This window comes from Neolamprologus multifasciatus, chromosome 3 (assembly GCF_963576455.1).
Source record: "Neolamprologus multifasciatus chromosome 3, fNeoMul1.2, whole genome shotgun sequence".
NCBI lineage: Eukaryota > Metazoa > Chordata > Actinopteri > Cichliformes > Cichlidae > Neolamprologus > Neolamprologus multifasciatus.
The window spans coordinates 22756572-22783818 of NC_140441.1; the positions used below are offsets into that span (position 1 = coordinate 22756572).

A 27247-nucleotide genomic window follows, 5' to 3' on the forward strand; every position below is an offset into this window, starting at 1 on the left:
GTGCTCACCACACTGTAGTCTTTTGAGTCAGACTCCACAAATTCAAGAGGCAGCATCCAAAATGGTTCATCTGGTCCTGTCTCTTTACCGCAGTTACAGCATTTGCTCTTGTGTCTAAGCACTCCCTTGAATGTCTTAAAGAATTAGCACAGAAAGGCTGTTAAGTTATTTTTTTAATACTACTTAAATATTTGCTCCATTTAACATGCAATCTTTACCTGGGAGGCTTCAGGACTGGTTCGAGTCAGAATATTCTGAAAGCACTCAGCAGCATCACCTTCTACATAGACTTCAGGTGTGGAAATATAAATGAAAACATGTTATAAAACAATGCAACTTGGACTTTTAAAGATCAGGATAATGATGATTTGAAGAAAGCCAACCTGTTTTATACACAGGGTAACTTTCTGACTACTTGCAGAAAGTTCTTGCAAATAACTCTTTTAGTGTGTGATGCTCCATCATTTAATGTTTGTTTGAGTGAAAGCAGATATAAGATAAAAAAGGTCGGGTGTGGAAATTATTACAAAAAGAGATGACTAGACAAACATCATGCATGGATAAAAAAAAAAACAGACAGACTTGATGGAGCAGAACAACTAATGTTTGAAGAATCTCCATCTGGCACTAGGGATGTATCAGTCGACCTTCTGTTTGTAAAATAATGCAATGACAACAGAACCAAAATAAATAACATAAAAAAACCTTTTAACACTATTCACCTTATTTTTACTAGTCTCTACACATTTCTCCCCAGTGTCTTAGTCACTTGGCTTTTAGGCTTTTCTGTTATTCACAGTTGAGCTGCCATCAGTCAATGTATGCAGGTCTTCACTCATACATACACAATGAAATGAGAAGACACAAGTGACTTAAATAAAGGTGTTAGTATTATGTTATTTAATGCCTTTTGCATGTCTTTATTCTATGTTGATAAATGTGTTCATTTGTGTAATTGTGTAATTTCAGTTTTATTTGTTGTATTTTTTTAAGTTTAGTATAACTGTTTACAATTATATTCTTTGTATTTTTTTAGGGTTGTAACTATTTTTATGGGTTTTAGTATTTGTTTTGATGCATGATCAATCACCCAGGTAAATAAATCCAAAAAGGTTGATTCTGTTCATCTGTACGTAGCATTTTCAGTGGGAGAAATGTTTTGTCACTCATCCAAGTAACTTCTTCAGTCTCAGCTGACTACAGGTTTCCCCAACCTTATAAACAGTATATTGCACATTGACTAAAACTAGCACCACTGAATGAAAAATGGGTTGCAAATATACAAATTCTCATGACCATTGATCAACAACTACTGATCAACTTCCATTGGTCAAAGATTACTGATCAGTGGCCATGAGTGCCATTCACAGAGAGATGGGGAATGGCTGCAATCGCAGCATTGTAAGATGGTTAAAGATGTACCCCTAGGCCCTCTCCTCGATTCAGAGATATTCTTTCTATTTTTACGTAAATGGCCTCCTTGACTCCGCCCTCAAACCAGCGTTCCACCCTCTCCAGGATGTTTACATCCTCATCATTGAAAGAGTGTCCACAGGCCTGTAGGTTTAAATACACTGCTTGGCCTGACGAGGTAGCTCTTCTGTGTTGTGCCATCCAAATCTCTGAATCAAGCATACAGGAGGAACAATGCAGTTTTCGTCCTGGTCGTGGAACACTGGCTCAGCTCTTTATCCTCTCAAGGATACTTGAGGGTGCATGGGAATTTGCCCAACCAGTCTACATGTGTTTTGTGGACTTGGAGAAGGCATTCAACCATGTCCCTCGGGGTATCCTGGTCCGCATTGCCAGCAAAAAGTTGGACTCATTCCTGGTGGGTGATGGGCTCAGCAAGGGCTGCGCCTTGTCAGCAATTCTTTTATGGACAGAATTTCTAGGCGTAGCCAAGTGGCGGAAGGCTTTCACTTGGGTGGTCTCAGAATCTTTTATCAGCTTTTTGAGGATGATGTGGTTCTGTTGGCTTCATCGGGTGATGGCCCCCAGCTCGCTTTGGAATGGTTCGCAACCGAGTGTGAAGCGGTGGGAATAAGAATCAACACCTCCAAATCTGAGGCCATGGTCCTCAGCCGGAAAAGGGTGGAGTGCCCACTCCAGGTCAGGGACGAGTTCTTGCACCAAGTGGAAGAGTTTAAGTATCTTTGGGTCTTGTTCATGAGTGACGGGAGAAGGGAGCGGGTCTGTTGTGGTGAAGAGAGAGCTGAGTGTAAAAGTGAAACTCTCAATTTACCGGTCGATCTACATCCCTACCCTCACCTATGGTCACGAGCTGTGACCGAAAGAACAAGATCGTGGATACAAGTGGCGGAAATGGACTTCCTCCGAAGGGTGTCTGGCTTCTCCCTTAGAAATAGGGTGAGAAGTTCAGCCATCCAGGAGGGGCTCACATCGAAAGGAGCCAGTTGAAGTGGTTTGGGCATCTGACAAGGATGCCTTTTTGGTGCCTCCTGGGTGAGGTGTTCCGGGCATGTCCCACCGGGAGGAGGTCCCGGGGCACAACCAGGATATGCTGGAGAGATTATATCTCTCAGCTCACCTGGGAACGCCTTGGTGTTGAGGTGCGCTACTCTTCTCTCTAGATGGATCTACGACAAGGCATCTGCTGTGATGCTTACACCTCTGATGAAGTATCAGAAGTGCCAGCTTTGTCTTTATATATAGGTATATAATCAGGATAAGTACTGATAAATGATCAGAATTATAATATATCTGTCTGTCTGAGTCAAAGTTGAATTGAACCAGGACCTTATAAATCGGAATCAAATCGATTATAGAAATCAGTGATGATACCCAGCCCACACTTACATGTGGGTTTTTATTTTTCTGCTATTTTACATTTTCCTGTTTATATTTTCCCGTTTGATTTATTTCAGTTAATGAACTTATTTGTTTGAGCCAGCCCCATTTTTGAGATGTCCACTGATCACTCTGCATTCCTTCACATATAACTGTTTCTGTACAGAAAACATGAACTCCACCCTTGGGAAAATTGGGACTACAGACCGTAGACCCAACCCCCGGGCCATGGACTGGTACCATTCCAAGAGTTGTTTGGTACGGGGCAGCGAGAGTTGAGGCTCGGGGGTGAAATTTATAGTTTTCAGGGATTTTTATCAGTTTTTATCATTATTTTTTAAAACATTTTTATCGTTTAACTTGGTTTCTCTGGGTCTTTTCCTGTGTGTTATGAATAAATCTTATTTTCTTTGGTACCAGTACTGGTTATATTTTGTTGTTTTTATCCGCGACACCTTAAAGGCCGGTCCATGAAAATATTTTTGGACATAAACCGATCCGTGGCACAAAAAAGGTTGGGGACTGCTGCTATCGAAGCAATATAAAAACAACGTCTACAATGAGTATACGTTTGACATTGACAAAATGCCCGCAACAACCACACGCCTGTACACAGAGGTCATATGGAGGACAACACAACACATTCAATAGACGCTGAAAGAAAAAGATGTCAGCTGGTGTTAACCCTTTAAGACCTACCATAGAACCAAGTCCGCCAGAGCTTATATTATATTTTTACATGTTGTAGTTCCATTTTTGGGAGCATTTCAAGTTGATATACATCAATACAATCATTATAGCCCAAATATTAATAAAATGTATGCATTAAGTGCATAGTAATTACATAAATTTATAAATTTTAGATTTTATATACTTATAAAAATATTACTCCAATGCCACATTGCACAGTAATAATAATAATAATAATAAATTTTATTTATAGGCGCCTTTCAGACCCTCAAGGTCACCTTACAGTAACACGTAAACATACCATAAAAAACATAAGAAAAATGTATATATAGCAAACATGGTAGGTAAAATTTAGACATAAACAGTCAAAAAAGTATAAAAGCAAATATAAAAACTGAGCAAGGTAAAAATGGCCTAAGAGAGATCAGGTGTATGCAATTCTAAACAGATGGGTTTTGAGTAGTGATTTAAAAGTGGTGAGACAGTGTGTGGTCCGTAGAGCAAGTGGGAGTGCATTCCAAAGTCTCGGGGCAGAACAACTAAAGGCTCTGAGTCCAATGGTAGTCAGACGAGCAGGTGGAACTGACAGAAGGGAAGCTGAAGAAGAGCGGAGTGTACGAAGGGGTGAGTATGTATGGAGAAGATCGGATAGATATGGAGGAGCAAGGCTATGAAGCGCTTTGAAAGTGAGAAGCAGGATCTTGAAATTGACACGGAGGTGAATTGGGAGCCAATGGAGCTGTTTAAGAACAGGTGTTATATGTTCAGTGGATCTAGTTCTGGAAATAATACGAGCAGCTGTATTTTGAACCAACTGCAGTTTATGGAGGGATTTATGAGGTAAACCATAGAGAAGAGAATTACAGTAATCCAGACGAGATGTGACAAGAGCATTGACAAGTATGGCGGTACTGTGTGGTGTGAGTGAGGGACGAAGACGGTTAATATTACGGAGATGAAAGTAGAAAGACCGAGTGATATTATTTATATGTGCTGTGAAGGACAGAGTGCTATCGAGGATGACACCAAGACTCTTAACCTGAGGGGAGGGTGTGACAACAGAGTTATCAATGGATAACGAAAGACTGGTTGGAACTGTAGTCAGTTTTGATCTGATGCCTATTAAAATGAATTCTGTTTTATTGCCATTAAGTTTAAGAAAGTTGTGAGAAAACCAGACCTTGATTTCACTTAAACAGTCAGAAATGGATGTGGGTGGGAGAGTAGCTGTAGGTTTGGAGGATAGGTAGAGCTGGGTGTCATCTGCGTAGCAGTGAAACTGGATGTTATGCTTCCTAAAAATATTACCTAGGGGTAGGAGATAGATGATAAAAAGTAAAGGACCCAGGACAGAGCCTTAGGGTACACCGGAATTAACTGGTGTAGATACTGATCTGTGAGGGAGTAATTGAACAAACTGTGAGCGGCCAGAGAGATAAGAAGTAAACCAGGCGAGTACTGTACCATTGATGCCAATAGATGCTAATCTGTGAAGGAGGATGCGGTGGGAGATAGTATCGAAAGGTCAAGGAGAATGAGGATGGATATAAGTCCAGAATCAGCTGCAAGCAAAAGATCATTGGTGATTTTTACTAGGGCTGTTTCTGTACTGTGACATGAACGGAAGCCGGACTGAAACTGTTCGTACAAGTTATTTCCAATGAGATGATGATGAACCTGTGCAGCCACTATCTTTTCAAGAATTTTTGCTAGGAAAGGGAGATTTGAAATTGGCCTGAAATTATTTAGATTGGAGGGATCTGAACCATTCTTTTTCAGTATTGGAGTTATTATTGCAGTTTTAAGGGAAGAAGGAACAGAACCAGATATAAGAGAGGAGTGTACGATATTAGCAATCAGTGGGGCAAGAGACGGGAATGAGAGTTTGACAAGATTTGTCGGCAGTGGATCAAGTTTACATGATGATGACTTTAAGTTAGTAATTATGGAAGATAGCTGAGTTATTGTGGGAAGTTCAAAATTGGACAGAGAGGATGACAGCTAAGAAGGACAAAAAATGCAGGTAGAACAGCTGACCATTTCACAGGATGAGGGCAATTGTTGATGAAGATTCTCAATCTTGGTGTAAAAGAAGTCCATAAATTTGTTGCAAACTGCGGCAGAGTGTGTATGTATGGCAAAGGTACCTGGGGGTTTAACAGTATTATGCAATGTAGAAAACAAAGTGCGAGTGTTTCCTTCAGCGGATTCAATAACAGAGGTGTAGTAAGCAGATTTAGCATGATGAATAGCTTCTTTATAGTGTTGTATATGACTGAGATACATGTCCTTGTGAATAGTAAGTCCTGTTTTCCTGGAGAGATGTTCCAGGCAGCGTCCAGTAGCTTTAAGTTGGCGAAGTTCAGATGAGTACCATGGTGCAGAGCGAGAGAAAGAACCAGTTCGGGTTTTTTGGGGAGCCAAGGTATCTAAGAGGTTGATAAGTTCTAGTGATGGGTCGTTCGGGAATGAAATGGCTCTTAGAGCCGGCTCTTTGAAGTGAACGACGCCGCGAGACGGCTCCTTATTGGGAGCCGTGAGGTTTGTTTTTTTTTTCTTTCTCTCACCCTCTCTCTCACCCTTTTTTCCGCTAAACTCCGCATGCGTGGCCTGTACTTTGCGCTGGGCAGAGGGGGGAGTGGCGTTAGTTACACTCGCAGTAGCACAGGAACAGAGCCAGAGAGAAAGAGAGCGAGGGACAACAACGTCACATTAGAAAGGTATAGTAATCATCCACTATTTTCAGTTGCAGATGATAAAGGATTCAGAAATCATGCAGGCCCATATGACAGAGAATGTGCATCTTCTTTTTGTTTTAATATTTTAATTTATATTTAATTGTGTTGTGGTTTGCAGTGTTTTGTGTTGTTTCACATTAAATTTGTTTAAAAGGAAAACGCTGAAAATTTAAATAGTTAAAAGTTTAAAATGTAAATAGCTGTTTTTTTGTATTATATGATTTATTTATAACATTTTATGTGGAGTGAATAAATAAAGTATATTTATGGTGGCGCTTAGAGACAAAGCACGTACAAACTCCAAAACACGTACAAACTCAGAAGCACGTACAAACTCCAAAACACGTAAAAACTCAGAAGCACGTACAAACTCCAAAACACGTACAAAAGACAACGGAAGTGCTCCAGGTTTCTAGGGCGCAGTGTTGAGCTTTTGTTACCTAATGGCTACACAAGCCAGGAAGTATCAACAACCGGATTTGGTGTGTGGTAGTAACAGGTAAATGAACTTTTTTTTTAAAAATTATTTGAATAAATATGAGTGCTTGTCTATAAATACACAAACAATATACACATGTTTTCAATTGTGTAATTTAAGTGATCTGGGTAGCTCTGTTTTGGAAGTTCAGTAAACGCTAGAAATGTGTTTTGGAGTTTGTACGTGCTTTTTGGAGTTTGTATATACTTTAGAGTTTGCACGTGCTTTGTCTCTAGGGGCCATATATAAACATATATAAATAAAACCACTTTTTTTACATTAGTAATTCCTTTTCTGCATAATTTTATATTATTGTTAATGATTAAATAATTAAAGCAACAAAACAACCTGAAGAGGTTCGGAGCCGAAAGAGCCGGCTCTTTTTAGTGAGCCGAGCTGAAAGAGCCGGATCTCTAAAAAGAGCCGGAAATCCCATCACTAATAAGTTCATTGTTATAGTGAGATACCAGGTCGTCTATGGAAGCTGAGGCGTCAATGGTAGGTAAGTTATTAATGCCATGGGAAAGAGCTGATAGATCAATGCCCCTAATATTTCTAAAAGTAATTGAGCGGTTTTGTTTATTTTTGTATAGTGGGAGACTAGCATTGAATAAAACTAATTTATGGTCTGAAAAATGCATGTCCAATACAGCACAATTCTTAGGGGTGACACCAATGCAGCAAACAAGATCCAAAATGTGTCCTTTGGAGTGTGTGGGAACGTCCATATATTGTTGTAAGTCAAAATTGTCCAGACAGGATATAAAATCTCTTGTGGCTGAATTTGATGTGTTGTCCATGTGGATGTTAAAATCGCCCAGCAGTAGTATATTTGGAGATAAGAGTAGGATTTCAGCGAGAAAGTTAGAAAAATCAGTTAAAAAGTCAGAGTTGATTTTAGGTGGACGGTAAACAGCAACGAATACTGTGGGGGTAGGTGTGAATGCTTATGTACAGAATGTGAGTGAAGTTGCCCCCCCCACCTTCTTCAAATCCAACAAAAGTGGTATCAAACGTTTGTGCTACGTTTGTGCTGGTTTGTGCTGCAAAAATTTTCGTTTGTGCCGCTATCATTTTAAAGATATTAATAAAAACTTCTAGAGGTCATCAGAGGTCAACCAGCCCCCCCCCACATTAATTAAATCAAACAAAATGGGTGTCAATCAACTGTGCTGTGTTTGTGCTGGTTTGTGCTGCTAAAATTGTTGTTTGTGCTGCTCCTGTCAAACTCACCTCCATCATTATGAAGTGCTTTGAACGGTTAGTCATGCATCAAATCAAATTATCGCTTTCGTCAAAACGCTCAAGTGATGATGGAATTTCAACTGCCCCTTACTCAGCCCTCACACATCTCAACACTAGAGACTCATATGTCAGGGTGCTGTTCATAGACTTCAGTTCAGCCTTCAGCATCATCATTCCCCAGCAACTCATTCACAAACTGGATCTGCTGGGGATCAGCACCTTGCTGTATAACTGGCTGCTAGATTTCTTGACAGGAAGACAGCAGACAGTACGGGTCGACAGCAACACCTCCAGCCCAAGAACACTGAATACGGGGGCTCCCCAAGGATGTGTGTTGAGCCCCCTTCTCTTCACTCTGCTGACCCACGACGAGATCTACTAAAGGGGTGAAGTTAACCATCTGGCAGAGTGGTACAGCAACAACAACCTGTCCCTGAATGTGGAGAAGACCAACAGCGACTCTACTTCCTCTGCAAACTGAGAAGCACAAGAGATTCAACCCCAATTATGAGCACCTTCTACAGAGGCACAGTTGAGAGTATCCTCACCAGCTGCATTGTGTGCATGGTAGGAGTGGTATGACTCCTGCACTGGGTTCTGCAGGAAAAAATGACAACGGGTAGTGAGAGCAGCTGCACCTGCCTCATCTGGAAGGTCCTCTTCATTACAGGTGACTCCACTCATCCCTTCAGCAGCGTCTTCAGTTTGCTGCCATCAGGAAGGATACTGAAGAGCCTCCGGACCAGAACACATAGACTGAGAGACAGCTTCGTCCATCGGGCTGTCAGGATGCTGACCATCTCTGAATCGAGAAGGGGGGCCCAAGGGTGTTATATTCTGGTCTCATTCACGACAGACTCCAGAATATCTATTTCCTACCCAACGGGGTAGTAAGTTTTATTAACAAGTCATGCGACTCAGATTGGCCCTGTGCCATGTACAACAGCAACATACAGCCTAACAATCCTTACTTGTGTGTCACCCTAAACACGTCCGTGCAGCAACACAATCCATTGTGGAACAAACCATCTTGCAAACAATAATTCACATTATTACATCCCTTCTCTTTTTTTTGTTGTTTGGAAAAAACAGAAGTCCTTTTTTGTTTTGATTTGTCCTTCTTCTTACTGAGGGAGAAAACAATATGAAACACTCAAAGAATACAAAAACATTCCACTATTCAAACATGTACATTTCTGTAAGCTGTAGTGAACATCAATTTCCACAGAATACACAACTCTTCCCCTCAAACAATAAACAATAAATCCTCATTATGTAACATAGTCCTTGTACCGAAGTGGTGGAACCACTTTGCGGCCTGACCTTGTCCTGACACCCCCTGATACCTCGTCAGTCTTGATCTGCTGCTCACGAGTTTCCGAAGGAGCTGTCACTGAACTGCTCAGTGCCCCAGTGTCTGTCATGGCATTTTCTTGATCCATCACACCTGCATGTCTCAGGTGCCTCCGATTCCTCCTCAGAACACTTCCAGAGTCCAACTGAACCTCATAGGACCTCGGGTCAACAGTCCCAATCACCACTCCCCTGCTCCAAGTGGAATGGCGGTCAAAAGGCTGAACTCTGACACTGTCCCCTAGCTTCAAAGAGTCCATGTCTCGTGCTGATCGGTCATAGCACAATTTTTGGCGCTTCTGTTTCATCTCCAACTCCCGCAGGGCTGGAATGACTTTTGGCCTTAGCAGACTCGTCCTGGTTGGCAAAAGCGTCTGTGTCCTCCTGCTGAGCAGCCTCTGAGCTGGGCTGGTCTCCAGACCTTGTGATGGTGTGTTGCGATGGTCTAGAATCGCAAGATACGGGTCCTGCCCCGCCATTTTTGCCTTTAGCAGCAGCCTCTTTGCTGTTTTCACTGCTGATTCAGCCTTCCCATTACTCTGAGGGTAACCTGGTGAAGATGTTTTGTGCTGGAAATCCCACAGTCGACTAAATCTCAGAAACTCACCGGACGTATACTGTGGTCCATTATCTGAAACAACAATGTCTGGGATGCCCTGTCTGGCAAAGTGAGCCTTCAGCTTTCTAATCACTGTGGTGGACTTAGTGTCTGGGAGATAGTCAATTTCCCAGAAGTTTGAATAGTAGTCCACTGTGATAAGGTAGTCCTTGTTGTCAAACATAAACAGGTCCGAGCCCACCTTAGCCCATGGTCTAGTCGGGATCTCATGTGGGACCAAGGTCTCTTTCTGTTGTCTGTAGTCAACTGACCTGCAGATGTCACACTTAGTCACATAAGTCTTAATTTGTTCATTCATGCCTGGCCAATACACACACTCTCTGGCTCTCCTTAGACAACCTTCTACACCTAGGTGTGTCGAGTGTAGTCTGGCTATGATCTCCTGTCTCATGGTAGTCGGGACAACAACACGTTCACCTCTAAACACAAGTCCATCCTGACTACTCAGTTCATCCTGGAATGAGAAGAATGGTCTGATGTCACCGTCAGTGTCTCTTTTGTCAGTCGGCCAACCTCTGTGAATTGTATCTATGAGGATCTGTAGTGCTTTGTCCTCTTGCGTAGCAGTCCTTATGCTGTTTAGTCTGTCAGGTGAGATGGGTGCATGAGTGACCATGTTAATGCTCTCTATTTCCTCCTCTATGGAGCCCTGTGGTGAGCACTCTGGTAGATATGCCCTACTCAACGTGTCTGCTAATAACATGTCTTTGCCTGGCACATACACCACATCTATGTCATATTTCTGAATGCGCATAAGCATCCTTTGCAACCGTTTGGGTGCGCTCAACAGCGGTTTTCTTACAATGGTCTCTAAGGGTTTGTGATCACTCTGTACCACCACTTTACGACCATATGTGTACTGATGAAACTTCTCCATACTGAAAACTACAGCCAAAAGCTCCTTTTCGATCTGGGCATAACCTTGCTCTGTACGTGTAAGTGCTCTACTCGCAAAAGCCACAGGCTTACCCTTCTGCATGAGTGCCGCACCTAACCCTTTGTCAGAAGCGTCACATTGTACTGTCAGCTCTTCTTCCGGGCAGTAGTATTTCAGGACTGGAGCCTCTGCTATAGTCCCTTTTAGTCTCTGGAATGCGTCTTCATGTCGAGTCGTCCAGTTCCACTCACTGTCTTTGTGTGTCAGTTGTCTCAGTATGTCGCAGTGGTCAGACAGATGTGGGCAAAACTTTGCTAAGTAGTTCACCATACCTAACAGTCTCTGTACTGCCTTCACATCTGTAGGTCTGGGCATTTGTTCTATAGCCCTAACCTTCTCTGGGTCTATTTTCAGACCGTTGCATGTCAGCTGATGTCCAATGTACGTAGTCTCCTTCTGTTTAAGTTTAAACTTGTCTGCGTTTAACTTAATGTTTTTCTGCCTGCAACGAGTCAAAAACTGTCTCAGCTTCTCGTCATGGTCACGAACTGCTTCAGCATCTGTGTCCCCCTGACCCGTGATCAGCACATCATCTGCAATGATGTAGATCCCTGCCAGTCCATCCAAAGCTTGTGTGAGCTTCCTCTGGAACACTTCCGGAGCTGGACTTATCCCCATTGGCATCCTCAGCCATCTGTAGCGTCCAAATGGAGTCGAAAATGTTGTCAGGTAGCTCGACTCCTCCTCCAGTTTCACGTGCCAGAATCCACTCTTCACGTCGCAGACAGAGAACACTTTAGCCTTTGACAGATCTGGTAAAATGTCCTCAATGGTGGGCAATGGGAAGTGGCTCCGTTGTAGGGCTTTGTTTAAGGGTTTTGGATCTATGCACACCCTTAAGTCCCCACTCTGCTTTTGGACCACAACCATCCCACTGATCCAGTCTGAGCTGCATTCTACTGGTGTAATGATCCCTCTGCGCTGAAGATCTTGAAGCTCCTTTTTTAACGGCTTTACCATTGCAATAGGGACACGCCGTTTTGGTAACTGCACTGGTTTCACAGTTACATCCACCTCGAGCCTTAACTCTCCCTCCAAACAGCCATCTCCCGTGAAGACATCGGCATACTCTGCTTTAATCTGATCCATGTTCCACTCATTGGCTGTTGGGTGCTCTGAAGTAACGATGCTGTCCAGTTTCAAGATGTTTTCATAGTGCACTTTTATGAGTTTCATCGCTTCGCTGGCTCTCTTGCCCAGCAGTGGTACTTTACAGTCTTTGTCAACCACTTGAAACTCCAACCGATACAGTTTCTGATTTCTCGGGTTACGTAGCTTAACTTTGCATTTTCCCAACGGCTTTATCTTACTTTTGTTGTACATCATCAACACTGTCTGTGTGTCCTCCAACTGTGTGTTCGGGCTTAGCATGTGGATTGGCATTACATTACAACTGGCACCACAGTCAATCTGAAAATTTACAATCTCTTTGCCCATCAGCATGCCTGCAAAGAGTTGAGTGCCTCTCACTTTGTCAGTGTTCTTTGTAGTTGAATCATGTGTGTCAGCCTCTGTAACACAGAGAACGTCCTCATATTCATCACTCTCACATGCTGTCACGTTGTGTACATTCGTCCTTCTCTTCTGCTCCGAATGTGCCGTGCATTTAACTGCAAAGTGGTTTTCTCTGCCACACTTTTTACATTTCTTCCTGTATGCTGGACATTTTTCTTTCTTTTTTTTCATGTGTTCTGCCACAAAACTTACAGTCCACTGCGTCGCCGATCCTTTTCTGGCGCGCAGCTCCACGCACAGCATGCACCTCCTCCACTGCAGCTCCCGAAATGGTTTTGCTGTTTTCCCGCGACAGCTCCGCGGCTCTGCAGTGCTGTATGCATGCATCCAGCGTCATGTTTTTCTCACGCAGCAGTCTCTCCCTCAAACTCGGGTTGTTAAGTCCACATACAATCCTGTCGCGAATCAGTGAGTCCCTTATTACTCCAAAATTGCACGTTTTTGTCAGCAGCTTTAACTCCGTCACATAGCTGTCGATCGTCTCACTGGTGCCTTGGTTTCTCGTGAAGAACCGATAACGCTCCACAGTTTCATTAACTACAGGATTGCAATGATTATCAAACTTCTCAATAATGTCCTTAACTGTCCACCGATCTCTCGCCGTGTCGCCCATTAGCGTGTCTAGCAGCTCCCTGCCGCTCTCACCAACGAGATAACTGAACAGGCTTACTTTTTTCTGTTCGCCGTCTGAGTCCATGGTGAGCTCCAAATAGAGCATAAACTCGTCCCTCCAGGTCTTCCATGTCCGTGATAGGTTACTGGAGTCCAATACCAACGTCGGCGGTGCTTTAAGGCCCTCCATGCCTCGTGGCGGTGCTAACTCGATTAGCCGCTAGTTGCTCGCCGCTCCGACAGGCGTCTCCCGGGGGTCCACTCCGGCCGTGCAGCTTACTCCGCTACCTGCTCCGCTGTCCGCTCCACTGCCACCATGTTATATTCTGGTCTCATTCACGACAGACTCCAGAATATCTATTTCCTACCCAACGGGGTAGTAAGTTTTATTAACAAGTCATGCGACTCAGATTGGCCCTGTGCCATGTACAACAGCAACATACAGCCTAACAATCCTTACTTGTGTGTCACCCTAAACACGTCCGTGCAGCAACACAATCCATTGTGGAACAAACCATCTTGCAAACAATAATTCACATTATTACAAAGGGTACATCTTCCGCCATCCTACAATGCTGTGATTGTAGCCATTCCCCACTTTCTGTGAATGGTACTCATGGCCATTAATCAGTAGGCTTTGATTAGTTGTCATTGATCAATGGTCATAAGAATTTGCATACTAACAATCATGGAGGTGCTAGTTTCCTTCACTATGCAAATGTACTGTTTATAAGGTTGGGGAAACCTGCAGTCAGCTAAGACTGAAGAAGTCACTTGGATGAGTGAAGAAACGTTTCTCCAACTGAAAATGTCCAGATAAACAGAATCAACCTTTTGGGATTTACTTACCTGGATGATTAAGCACGCATCAAGACATTATTTTATTAAAAAATTTTAAAATGTTAGCAGCACAAACAAACATTTTTGCAGCACAAACCAGCACAAACGTTTAACATCAATTTTGTTTGATTTGGGTAATGTGGGGGGGCTGGTTGACCTTTTGACCTTTACATTTTCATTAATATCTTTAAAACAGAAGCAGGACAAACGACAATTTTAGCAGCACAAACCAGCACAAACATAGCACAGTTGATTGACACCCATTTTGTTTGATTTATTTAATGTGGGGGGGCTGGTTGACCTCTGATGACCTCTAGAAATTTTTATTAATATCTTTAAAATGATAGTAGCACAAACAAAATTTTTTGCAGCACAAACCAGCACAAACGTAGCACAAACGTTTGATACCACTTTTGTTGGATTTGAAGAAGGTCGGGGGGCCAACTTCACTCACATATGTACAGATTATATTTTTCTTTATTTTGTTTATGCATTTTTGTTTATTATTAAGGCTTTGCTTATTATTTTGTTTATTTTTAATACATTTGCAGTTTTTCAGTTTGTCATTTTGGGTCGTTGTTTGTAGAATTTTGAGATGAAAACTGATTTTAATCCATTTTGGAATGAGCCTGAAACACGACAAAATATGGAACAATTGAAGCGGTGTGAATACTTCCCAGATGCACTGTATAGCTGTGTCCAAAATCATAGGCTGAATTTGTAGGCCAATTACGTCACAGAGAAGTGACGAAGGCTGTCCAAATTGGTAGATTCCTCCAAATGCAAATGCATCCTCTATTTCTCCAGATTTGAAGTATGGGTCAGGTGTATCCTTCGTGGCCTACCATATCCCAGAATTCATAGTGCAGCCCAGCCAATTCCATTTTCCAACAATGACGGCAGCTCCTTAGTTTTAATATTACCCTTACTCTTTTAATATTACTCTTCTGGGTCACAAAATAAACTTTTAAGATATTTTCAGGTGACAATGTAGCTGTGTAAACTTCAAATATCTGCTTGGTTTATCAAGACATCACATATTTCCAAAAGTGCTCAGTTTTCAGAGATGTCTGCTACCCACCAGCTCAATAGCTAGCCTGGTGTTTAAGGCTCACTAAAGCCTGCGAGAACACCAAACTCCCGGCACATAATTTTCAAGCCCCCCGCAGTCTTTCACTACTCAGGTTAAACATGATATATAAGTCACTTAGATAACTTAAAAATGTTATTGTTTGGCTTGTTTCTGTGTTTTATTTGTTCCTCAGTAAATCAGTTTGGCTGAGATTAAAGTTATAGTTTTCACACAGCTGAATAAACGTAAAACAGAAGATTAAACAGAAGTTTGAGATGGTCGAGAAATTACGCTGGTGTCCTGTTATATTTTAGATAGCAAGAAGAAGATGGCTGAGTTTATTAAACTCCACTGAGACACTTGGATGCAAATCTGAAGGCTAGACCATCCAATTTCACAGCCACTCACTTCCGGCCTACCCGGCCTTCTGACGACCCGACCCGAGTATACCGCAAAGGCTGGGTCCTCAGAAGGATGCAGCCTCTGCATTTGGACACCTCTTATGTGTCCAGTTTTAGTTACCATGGTGATTTGCCAACTTGATCTCCTGAGAAAACTTCACAAAACTGTTCTTGTGTTGTTGTATTATTCTGTATTATGGGTTATGTTTGATTCTTTAGTTGTGCTGTTCTAATTACTGTCATGGTCTGCAGTGGGTGGCTGGAATTTCCATAAGGCTCCTGAACCTACCTGGGATCCGCCCCTGGGCAGGGCCAACTCCTCCAGCTTCTGCACACCTGGAGCCTATTGCAGGCAATCAAGCCAGAGGGATTTAAGCCACACGTTGATGTTCATTCACTGCCAGTTCGTCATCAACACATGTTGGTAACAGGCCTTATACTTCAAGTTCTTGCTGTGATTTATCTTGTTAACCAGACTCTCTTGTGCTGTATTCACCTTGGCTCACGCTCCACCTCCAGACTCAGGATACCAAGCAATCATTTTGAAAATCCCTCTGTGCCTCACCTGCTTGCCCTCCTGCCATCACACTCCATCTGAAGCCCCGGATCTCAGGTCAGCCTTTCCATGCCACTCAGCCCTCCCTGGATTCTCTCACCCCCCTCTCAACACTCCATGTCCCCTACTGCAAGTAAGAATTGCCACCCTTACAACTTGCCACTTCAGAGCTGCCTCCACTACCTCCCTAACTCCACTATCTTCTCTCTTCAGTGTGACTGTTCCCTGCTCAGCTCCACTCTACATCTCAGGCCTCATTCCCTCGCCCTAGCCACGTTTCCCAGGCCACGCCTCGTCAAACTCCATGTCTTATTGTTTTTTGTCTTTGCTACGTTTTTTGCACTACGCCTAATAAATTGTCACATCATCTGCCGTCTCTGCTCTGGGTTTCTGCACCTGAGTCCTGTTCAGTACAGACCACTCGGCCTCATGACAGATTACTATTATCTTGAGTTTCGGGTTAATTCTTGTTTTCTTGTTCTTAGGTTTTGGTTTGTTTTCTATTAAAGCACCCTCTGTTCTGTGTCTAGTTTGTATATCCGTGCTTGCCCTGGTCCCAAGTCTCTGTGTTCCCGCTGTTACCATGTTGATGATATCTTGGTGTTTGTGCATGCATGTACTTTGATAGTCTTGTGTGCCCTGATTTGCCTCTCTTATCTCCTTCTGCTTAATTCATCCCAGCTGTGTTTTCCTCCTGGCTCCCGTTCCCTGATTGACCCGTTGTGCAATTTAGTCCTTTGTCATTCAGTACTTGTTGTCACGTTGTTAACGTTTGTTCTCACTCTTGCCTGTGTGTTCCATTTCTAGCTCAATTTCTAGCTGTCCCAGGTTAGGTTTTGTTTTGACTTATGCCAGCAATAAAGCTGTTTTTTAGTTTAAGTTTTCTTTCCACGAGTCTGCATTTGGGTCAACCATACCTGCCTGCCTTCACATAGCCATGGCGGAAACTGAAGAATCAGACTTTAAGGTCAGAATGGTTTGGTAAATCCGTTGAACTTTTTTTTCATAGCATATCCCTGTGGCACCTGATTGTCACATATGTTGTACAAATTTAAAAGGTTAAATGTTCTGTTGAAACTCAAATTCCCATGATATGCAGCTTTTAAATATGATATTGATATTAAATCATATTAAATAGAAAGTACAAGTCAACATTAATTATAGCCCGCAGCATTAGGGCTGGGTATCGTCACTGATTTCTAGAATCGATTCAATTCCGATTCACAAGGTCCCGAATCGATTCGAGCCACGATTCGATTTAATTCGATTCGATTCGATTCACTTCGATTTGAATCTGGGAAATTTTGACAGTCAGAAATATTATAATTCAGATCAGTACATTTACATATTTTTGTATCTATAAAAAGGAAGCTGACACACGCAAGACTTTATCAAAGGTATCACAGCAGATGCCTTTGTGTCAAAGTAGCTGAGGATAAAACACAGAAAAACATGAAGGTGATTTTCCTGGCCTGGGATTTTATAAAAATATTCTGCAGTACATCAAAAACGAAAGAAAACCAATAATCAACACATGAACATTACCTCTGAAGTTACAGCGGTTTTATTAGAGACACGGCTAAGCGTTTTGCATTTTGCATAATTTTAAAAAGTTTAAATTTGTTCAGTATTGAACGGCAGAAATTAGGTTTTCTTTTCAGAAGTATGTAAAACGGAATAAAAAAAAGGTCGGCCGACAGCACTGTAAACAACGGTAGACTTGTGCGTAACAAGCAAGCAAATAATGCAGAAAACAGTACAGAGAGAGGGGGGGGGAGAGGGAGAGAGAGCGCGAGCACGCGCACGCGCGCGAGAGAGCTGTGCATCGTGGTCGAAGCAAAACAATAAAAGTAAGAGTGAATACATGACGATGTTTATGTGATGCGTAGTTTGGATCTTCTTTTGCTGCTGGTTCGGTCAATATTGTTTGGAGAGACATCAAACTAACAGCTTTAGAATCAGGGCATAAAGGGCGTGAACACAAAGCGCGGACCCGCCGACAGATCAGAATCAGCGAGCTGTCGGCTTTCAGCCCCGACCGTGAGAAAGGCGACATCTAACTGATTCTGATCCGCGGGTTGCGCTGTGTGTTTACGTCTTTGTGCAGAATCCGTGTTCCTGCTCTCATTTACTGTCTTAGCTGTTTGGTGGTTGTTGAAATTTTGTGAGATTTCACCAGAGATTCTGGCATTTCGGGCAAAATAAATTTATATTAAAAAATCGATTCAGGATTTTAATGAATCGATTTTACGTTATCCAAGCCAGAATCGATTTTAATCGATAAATCGATTATAAAAACCCACCCCTACGCAGCATGTCCAGATAATTACTACCAGAGATGGGCAGTTGCAACAATGGATCATATATCGAGTGCGGGAGAGAGTATGAGCGTGCATCGTTTAAAGCGTGGAAGTACTGACCTTATTTTGAGTTTGATTCCGTAAAAAGTGACAAAAGCATTAGTGTCCGCTGTGCGTGGGAAGAAAACTTCTTTTTACAGCGAAAAAAACCCCCTAAACTTCCAAGCTAGCACCGAGTAGCTACGACGTAATGGGAAACTCACAGAAAAACTGCGGTATCCTTCCACTGACCGCTGCGGCACACCTGCACCAGGATAAACCTCCGCCTACTCTACTCCTGCTTTACAGGTGAAAATAGAGCAAAAGGACCGCTAGTCTTTGACTTTATTTATTTTCTGCTGTGTTTTACTTGCATCTGAAAGAGTGAGTGTAAAAACAAATAAATAAATATATATATATATATATATATATATATATATATATATATATATTATATTATGTGCTGGAATGTGCAGAAAATAGGTTTAAATGTTAAACTAATTTCTTCCAGTCAGAGAATGGTGCATATAATTAAAATTTTGCTTCATGCATAAAGTTAAAAGATTAAAACTAACAAAACAAGTTTTAAAAAGAGACTTTTCCATTTGATTACATTTTGTATGATGGATTATGTAGAAAAAGTAGAATTGGGCTGAAAGATCTATCGCTTTATCACCTATTCAGGTTGTAAATCATGTTTTTAAAAAGTAACTAAGTAACTAAGTAATTAATTACTTTTGAAAATAAGTAATCAGTAAAGTAACGGGATTACTTTTTTGGGGAAGTAATCAGTAATTAATTACTGATTACTTTTTTCAAGTAACTTGACCAACACTGATTACTACTGTGTTTAAATTGCAGCAATTGATCTTCTTTCAATTCAGTGAAGAAGTTGAGCATCATTCGGGGTAGTTGCTTTAAGACAGAGAACTATTGTGGGCAACACTTATTATACAGCTGCTCTTATAGCATTGAAAACATATCATGTTCTGCAAAAAAAAGTAGGTTAAAAATAAGGTAGGTGTCCATTAAATATTACTTTAGGCTACAATAACCTAACCAGTAAACTGACCCAGTTTTTCTTCAGTGTGTAAAAACTTTTACTGTACCTGTGCTGATGTTCAGCTTTGAGCTGATAATTTCTGTGGTAGCTTGATTTTTCTTTAAGTCCTCAAAAAAGGTCTTAAGATCACCATCAATATATCGAGTTCCTCCGCGGCTCCTACAGCAGTTAAACACAATCTAGTCACATGTGGTGAACATGTTTACTAAAATATCCATTTACTTAAACTAGAGATACATGTTATATAACTTAAGCTTTGTAACAAACCTTGCCACAGCTTCTCTGAACTCTCTGGTCATGAAAAGCACCTGCAGCACACTGTTCAAGTAGCATGTTGCGCCTTGGTTCACCAATCCATGGTACTTTTTTGCTAAAAGGAGGTAATAAGTGATGAATGTAAGAACTGTTTTCTTCTATTTATGTTAAATACAAAAAAACTGCAGGTTTTCTTGGGCTGAACGTCTTTTTTTTCACTGCATATTGACATGATGTAGTAAGATTGGCATTTTATGCAAGGCGAGAGTGTACTTTCTTCACCTATTAGGAAAGATCGTGGTATTAGTTTTATTTTATGAATAGAAATGTGACAATAAAATGAAGCAACTCTTTCGCATGTTACATCAAATTATTATACTACCACAACATTGCATATTGGGTTCCACATTCGCCCACACAAATAATCTACTCGTGTCACCTTTGGTTTGTTGGGATCTTTTTAAGTCAAACTGTCAATTTCATACATTTATTCGCACAACACATCAGTAAGTTCATCAGAAATGTTTTCCATCTTACCTTTCTTTTTCCTGTAGAACAGAAGATCAACACTGCTGGATCTAGTGAGCTGTTAATAACAACAATTAAAAAGGGATTAATTATGGACTCTGCTTTACAATCTAACACAGAACAGTAAAATTTACTTTAAGATATACTGAATGTAATCCAATGAACAAACAATAAAACTGAAGCATACGTTAATCAGTCTTACCAATGTGACAGGGGTATCACTGCAGTTGTATCTTCTGCCCTCATCCTGTGACTTGCTTGGTAGGGTGTAAAGACAAGAGCTCATATCACCAGAGTGTTCCAAAAATGCATAGAGCTCATAGATCTGATTCTGATTACAAGTGAAACAAAGAAAGAAGTCAGTGTCAGGAATGACAAAATAAAAAGCTATGATTAAATAATACAATATTCATTATACCTCTGGTATCTGTAGGATTTTAGGGAATGACACATCCCGTTTTATTTTCCCATATCCTCTGGAACGGTCATCAAGCTTAGACTGTTTCAACTGCAGGGTCAAAACCTCTGGATGATGACTCATTTCAGTTTTCTAATTTAAACACAGAAACACAACATCCCTCAACACCGTTTACAAAAATACAAATCTGAAAGTCAAATAGCTATATGCTCAGTTTTCTTCCTTCAATAACCCTCAAACTCGCAAATGTAATTGAAATTGATCAATTGCACAGCCCTTGTTTAAAGTCTAAAGAGAAAACAAACCATAGAATAAATCAAAAAGGAACTAAAAAACTGTGTTTTGTTAAAACACGCACACACACACACACCTCATGAGTAGTGTAACTTCTCACAACTAATGAGGTTATATAAGAATGACTGAGTAGAGTTTTTTTTGACTAAAATAGATGAAAAAATTCCATCCATCCAATTTCTTCTTATTCAATTCAGGGTGGGTGGTTGAGAGCCTGTCCTAACTGTCCTAAGGCATAGATCAATCTTGGACAGGTTGCCAGCTGTCAGAGGGTCAATAAACAAATACATAGAAAACATTCACACTCACATTGACATCTAGGCTCAATTTAGAGTTACCAGTTGACTTAAAATGTACTACTTTAGATTGTAGGAGGAATCTGGAATACCAGAAGAGAATCCACACAAACATAGGGAGAGCACTCAACAACACAACAACACTCTACACAGAAAGACCCCAGCTGAGTGGTCGATTCAAATCCAAGACCTTTGTGCTGTGAGATAGTACTTATCTATTATAGTTCACACAACCTGAAAATAGTTAGAAGCTTCTAGGTTTGTTTATTTATCAAGAATCATAATTAAATTACTCATAACTTACAATACGAGTTTTACAATGATTGTCTCGTCCACTGGCACCTGATTCACTGAAATATTTGGCAATGGCATCCTCCTGAAAAATGTATTCATGTTATTTGGTGCTGAAATTTGTTAACACATCATATAAACGGGCTATTTACACACATCGAAGCATAATAGTAGTCTCACTGAACATATGAAACCTTTCCCACAGTCTGGTACATGTGTTCATGTGAATAATGTTTTACTTAAATCATAAGATTTTTGATCACAAGTTGTAATTTTGCCTAATTATATCACAATTTGTCAAAATAATATATTTTATCTGAGTTTTATGTATTAAAGATAGAAGACAGGAAGATGTCAGTGCTCACCACACTGTAGTCTTTTGTGTGAGATTCCTCCAGTTCAAGTGGCAGAGTCCAAAATGAACCATCCAGTCGTTTCTCTGTACCACTGTTAAAATGTTTGTTCTTGTGTCTCAGCACTCCCTGGAATATCTTAAAGAACACGCACAGAAAGACTGTTAGCTTTTTTTCCCTTTTTTTTTAAACTTACCGTTTCATTTAATATACAGTCTTTACCTGGGAGGCATCAGGACCGGTTCGACTCAGAATCTTCTCAAAGCACTTAGCAGCATCATCTTCTACATGCATATTATAAAACATCTGTCAGTGCAACATCTACTTAAAAAGACATCAAGTTAACAATGATTTGAACAAAGTCATGAATATATAGAATAAAATTGTGCCACTTTCTAAAAAAAATGTAATATTGTCTTGAATGATGGAAAACATTTGTTATTAAATCTAAGTGGAAGTAATGGTAAATGGTAAATGGCCTGTATTTATATAGCGCTTTACTAGTCCCTAAGGACCCCAAAGCGCTTTACATATCCAGTCATCCACCCATTCACGCACACATTCACACACTGGTGATGGCAAGCTACATTGTAGCCACAGCCACCCTGGGGCGCACTGACAGAGGCGAGGCTGCCGGACACTGGCGCCACCGGGCCCTCTGACCACCACCAGTAGGCAACGGGTGAAGTGTCTTGCCCAAGGACACAACGACCGAGACTGTCCAAGCCGGGGCTCGAACCGGCAACCTTCCGATTACAAGGCGAACTCCCAACTCTTGAGCCACGATCGCCGCGCGTAAACACAGAAATATGCTACTCTGAGCAGTCACTTTTTAAACTACAGTAAGGACATGTTTTGAATTCAGGGCCAATTTCTGGCTGATCTTACCTCATTGCATATTATAGATTGTTTAAATGTGTGATTCTCTGGGGAGTTTTCTGTGTGTTTGTTTGACAAGCACTAAAAATTATATACAAGAGGTCAATGGGTGCAGGTTACTGGGTTACAAAAAAGCATTTCCAGATACATACTGTGTAGTTTTCATCAGCCTACCACCGAGTGATAAAGACACTATAGGTGGAACTAGCTGGTCAGCAAACAGACCAAACATGTTTTGTGGAGCTCCACCTAGCAGACTATTATGTGTGAAGTAAATGCTGAAAATGTGATTTCTGTTAAAACAGCTCTTCATCAGACATGTAGCTCTTTCTCTGGCTGTTTTTATGTCAAAAACAAGGCAACCTGTATTCTCATCAGAGATTATAGAGATTTTAGATATGGTTCTCTGTGCAGGTGTTAGAATATTAGCAATTTTAATAATAACTATGAAATACAAAGAAAAAAAACCCTTAGCCTTAAGGTCTTATCTGTGAAGAGTTTTCTTTTTACCCATTTAATTACATTTTCTGACATTAATTATATTTAATGCATTTAATACAGTATTTTATTTACAGACAATTACCACTATATTTATAGTGGTAATTTACTGTGGTATATTTGCTGAGACAACTGATCTTCTTTCAATACAGTGAAGAAGTTGAGCATCAAGTCAGGGTCTTTGCACTGTGTTGGGTTTATACTAATTATACAGCTGCTCTTATAGGATTGAAAACATATCATGTGTTGTGAAAATGAAGGAAACATGTAAAGTAGGTGTACATTAAATATTGTTTTAAGCTACAATAACCTAACCAGTAAACGGACCCAGTTTTCCATAGAACAGGTGCCTTCAGTGCATAAAAACTTTTACTGTACCTGTGCTGATGTTCAGCTTTGAGCTGATAATTTCTGTGGTAGCTCGATTCTTTTTCTTTAAGTCCTCAAAAAGGGTCTTAAGATCACCATCAATATATCGAGTTCCTCCGCGGCTCCTACAGCAGTTAAACACAATCTAGTCACATGTGGTGAACATGTTTACTGAAATATCCATTTACTTTAACTACAGATACATGTTATGTAACTTAAGCTTTGTAACAAACCTTGCCACAGCTTCTCTGAACTCTCTGGTCATGAAAAGCACCTGCAGCACACTGCTCAAGTAGCATATTGCGCCTTGGTTTACCAACCCACAGTACTTGTTGGCTAAAAGGAGGTAATCAGTGATGAACATAAATTATAAAACTGTTTTGTTTGATTTCTCTTGAATACAAATAAACTGCATCAAAACCATACACTCCTTCTTACCTGAGTAGATATAAAATAAGTATACAAAGAAACCAGTTTGATTTCTTTCATGCATCATCTGCTAGTGGCATGAAAAGAAGTCCTGTTGCGTTGGACAGGACACCTTTTTAATTTTTTCCCACATATTGACATGATGTCAGACATTTTGATGTATTCTGTATTAAAGCAGCACTACGTAAAACGTTTTTACAGTCTGGCTCTTGTCTAAAGCTTCTAAAAAAACAGGGAAGGCTGTCTCCCTAGAGCAGGGGTCGGCAACCTGCGACTCCGGAGCCGCATGCGGCTTTTAGTACTTATAGTGCGGCTCCGCGTGGTTTGGGAAAATAAATTAGTTTTTTTTTTTGAGTAATTAGCTGAAGTGCATTTTATTTATATTAGTTCTTTTTTGACTTGTAGTTCTAAATTGGAAGATTATTGTGATATTGAAATATAAATATAAAATTATATTCTTTTATTTTTTGATCACTCAAAATAAGCATCACACTTGCGGAAGCCGATATACCCGCCGAAACGCTGTGCATTTATCGAGACTTTCAACGCCAGGTAAGCCAATTATGGATCTTCGGATCCACATTATGTCAGCAGCTGTTCTCCACCGTGAACTATGTTAAAAATAAACACCGCTCACACCTCACAGATGACAGCTTACAGTCCTGCGTAAAGATGAAAGTGACTTCGTACAGCCCCGATTTGCAGACAATGTACACAGAGTTTCAGGAGCAGAAGTCCCGTTGTAAACATATCACGGCAGACCTGACGATGTTTGCATGAATATGCTTTTCAGCATCTCTTTATTGACCACTTTTCACACACGGTTGCTGTACGCATACAGCCGGCTGTAATTTTTCAGCTCACAGCCCGACACATACCAACACAACAGCATAGATAGCTCAGACGTTAAGGCTGCGAGGAGTGATTGCGGGTGCCGCTCGGGTGCAACCTGCTTGAACCTGCCTCTGTGGAGTAGGTTTGAAAGAATTAAAATTAAACAACACATCTGCCTTTCCATCCTTAGTAATGTGCTGAAGATCTTATATGATGTTGTGCTGCTTGAGGGAGGATGTTCGATTTGTATTGTTGGATTGTCATTTAAGCTTAGAAATATCTACTCATATATGCTTAGAGTTGTATAATCAATGTCAAGGTGGTAGAGGGTTGATCCTTAGGAGTCTGCAAAGACTTTGTGTGCATTCCAGAGTGTTCTGGCATTCACACTCACATCCTGGGAGCATGGGAGAGGTCGTACCTTCTCTTATTGTTTTGTGGTAGGATAAACATATGTATATCTGTTTTAGTCTAAGTGCCTTTTGTTTAGATGAACTGCTGGACTTCCAGACCAGCAGGTTTAGGGAAGTCGTTTATGGGGTCACACTCTGACCCCCCCGCCAAACACACACACACACACACACGCACATACTTACACAACGCACAACATACTCTTTGTTTGTATGTATACGCCATATGTTAATGAACCTATGTATATTAATGTAACCTCAATAAAAGAGCATTGTTGCGAGGGAGCAGACAAAAGTCCGACGGAGGTCAAGTGGGCGGAACGACATCTGGCTCTGGTCCGGTCTCCCTCATGCATGAGTAACACAAAGAACTTTGCCTACTTGGTGTTCAATGCTTTTGTGGTGTAGTTAAATTGACTCGTTCCAGCGGTGGGCCTGTGCTAGACAGACACATCAGAGGATATGACCATTTTTCTCAAAACAAAACTACAAAAACAAGTGATGGATTTCTTCTTTGGAATGGAGACAAGTGCCTCCAAAAGCTTCCAGGACAAAAAAGGCAACAATAAGTCAGGGTCTTTCCATTTTCTACAAGGCTGCATTTGACTACGTGGAAAGGTGGTGTGACTTGTCAGGCAGAAACTACCAAAAGAAAGTTTCAAGTTTGACATTTAAGAGCAAGTTCAAGGTTCAAGTTCAACGCTGCTTCAAGGCATAGTGCCACCAACAACCTCAACACGTGCAGTAAAAGGGACAAGTCTGCTCGAAGCTGCGTACTCAAGCAGAAAATATGAAGTGAAGACAGACACCAATCTGTCTGTTCTTTCTGTTTTCTTTGTATTTAATCTAGTAAGATTGGCATTTTATGCAAGGCGAGAGTGTACTTTCTTCACCTATTAGGAAAGATCGTGGTATTAGTTTTATTTTATGAATAGAAATGTGACAATAAAATGAAGCAACTCTTTCGCATGTTACATCAAATTATTATACTACCACAACATTGCATATTGGGTTCCACATTCGCCCACACAAATAATCTACTCGTGTCACCTTTGGTTTGTTGGGATCTTTTTAAGTCAAACTGTCAATTTCATACATTTATTCGCACAACACATCAGTAAGTTCATCAGAAATGTTTTCCATCTTACCTTTCTTTTTCCTGTAGAACAGAAGATCAACACTGCTGGATCTAGTGAGCTGTTAATAACAACAATTAAAAAGGGATTAATTATGGACTCTGCTTTACAATCTAACACAGAACAGTAAAATTTACTTTAAGATATACTGAATGTAATCCAATGAACAAACAATAAAACTGAAGCATACGTTAATCAGTCTTACCAATGTGACAGGGGTATCACTGCAGTTGTATCTTCTGCCCTCATCCTGTGACTTGCTTGGTAGGGTGTAAAGACAAGAGCTCATATCACCAGAGTGTTCCAAAAATGCATAGAGCTCATAGATCTGATTCTGATTACAAGTGAAACAAAGAAAGAAGTCAGTGTCAGGAATGACAAAATAAAAAGCTATGATTAAATAATACAATATTCATTATACCTCTGGTATCTGTAGGATTTTAGGGAATGACACATCCCGTTTTATTTTCCCATATCCTCTGGAGCGGTCATCAAGCTTAGACTGTTTCAACTGCAGGGTCAAAACCTCTGGATGATGACTCATTTCAGTTTTCTAATTTAAACACAGAAACACAACATCCCTCAACACCGTTTACAAAAATACAAATCTGAAAGTCAAATAGCTATATGCTCAGTTTTCTTCCTTCAATAACCCTCAAACTCGCAAATGTAATTGAAATTGATCAATTGCACAGCCCTTGTTTAAAGTCTAAAGAGAAAACAAACCATAGAATAAAACAAAAAGGAACTAAAAACCTGTGTTTTGTTAACACACACACACACACACACCTCATGAGTAGTGTAACATCTCACAACTAATGAGGTTATATAAGAATGACTGAGTAGAGTTTTTTTGACTAAAATGGATGAAAAAATTCCATCCATCCAATTTCTTCTCATTCAATTCAGGGTGGGTGGTTGAGAGCCTGTCCTAACTGTCCTAAGGCATAGATCAATCTTCCGGTTGCGCCGTAAGATGGCTGCACCG

General features: G+C 40.8%; 1 protein-coding gene and 1 long non-coding RNA gene across 2 annotated transcripts in view; both read right to left on the reverse strand.

Annotated features, from left to right (window-relative positions):
• LOC146522043 (uncharacterized) overlaps positions 1–26803 on the reverse strand; it is a 30560-nt gene extending 3757 nt beyond the window's left edge. Inside the window, exons 1-15 of the mRNA XM_085147650.1 lie at positions 26681–26803; positions 26465–26593; positions 26272–26320; positions 23684–23786; positions 23460–23575; positions 21927–21988; positions 21717–21842; positions 21365–21436; positions 20471–20602; positions 20255–20383; positions 20062–20110; positions 19537–19639; positions 19316–19428; positions 219–289; positions 9–134 (exon numbers count right to left, since the gene is read on the reverse strand). Coding sequence (XP_085003776.1) covers positions 9–134; positions 219–289; positions 19316–19428; positions 19537–19639; positions 20062–20110; positions 20255–20383; positions 20471–20602; positions 21365–21436; positions 21717–21842; positions 21927–21988; positions 23460–23575; positions 23684–23786; positions 26272–26320; positions 26465–26593; positions 26681–26803 — 1503 coding nt within the window. The remainder of the gene's footprint in view (positions 1–8; positions 135–218; positions 290–19315; positions 19429–19536; positions 19640–20061; positions 20111–20254; positions 20384–20470; positions 20603–21364; positions 21437–21716; positions 21843–21926; positions 21989–23459; positions 23576–23683; positions 23787–26271; positions 26321–26464; positions 26594–26680) is intronic.
• Positions 1–27247, reverse strand: part of LOC146522036 (uncharacterized) — a 196608-nt gene that overhangs the window by 157640 nt on the left and 11721 nt on the right. The gene's annotated exons all lie outside the window — the stretch shown is intronic.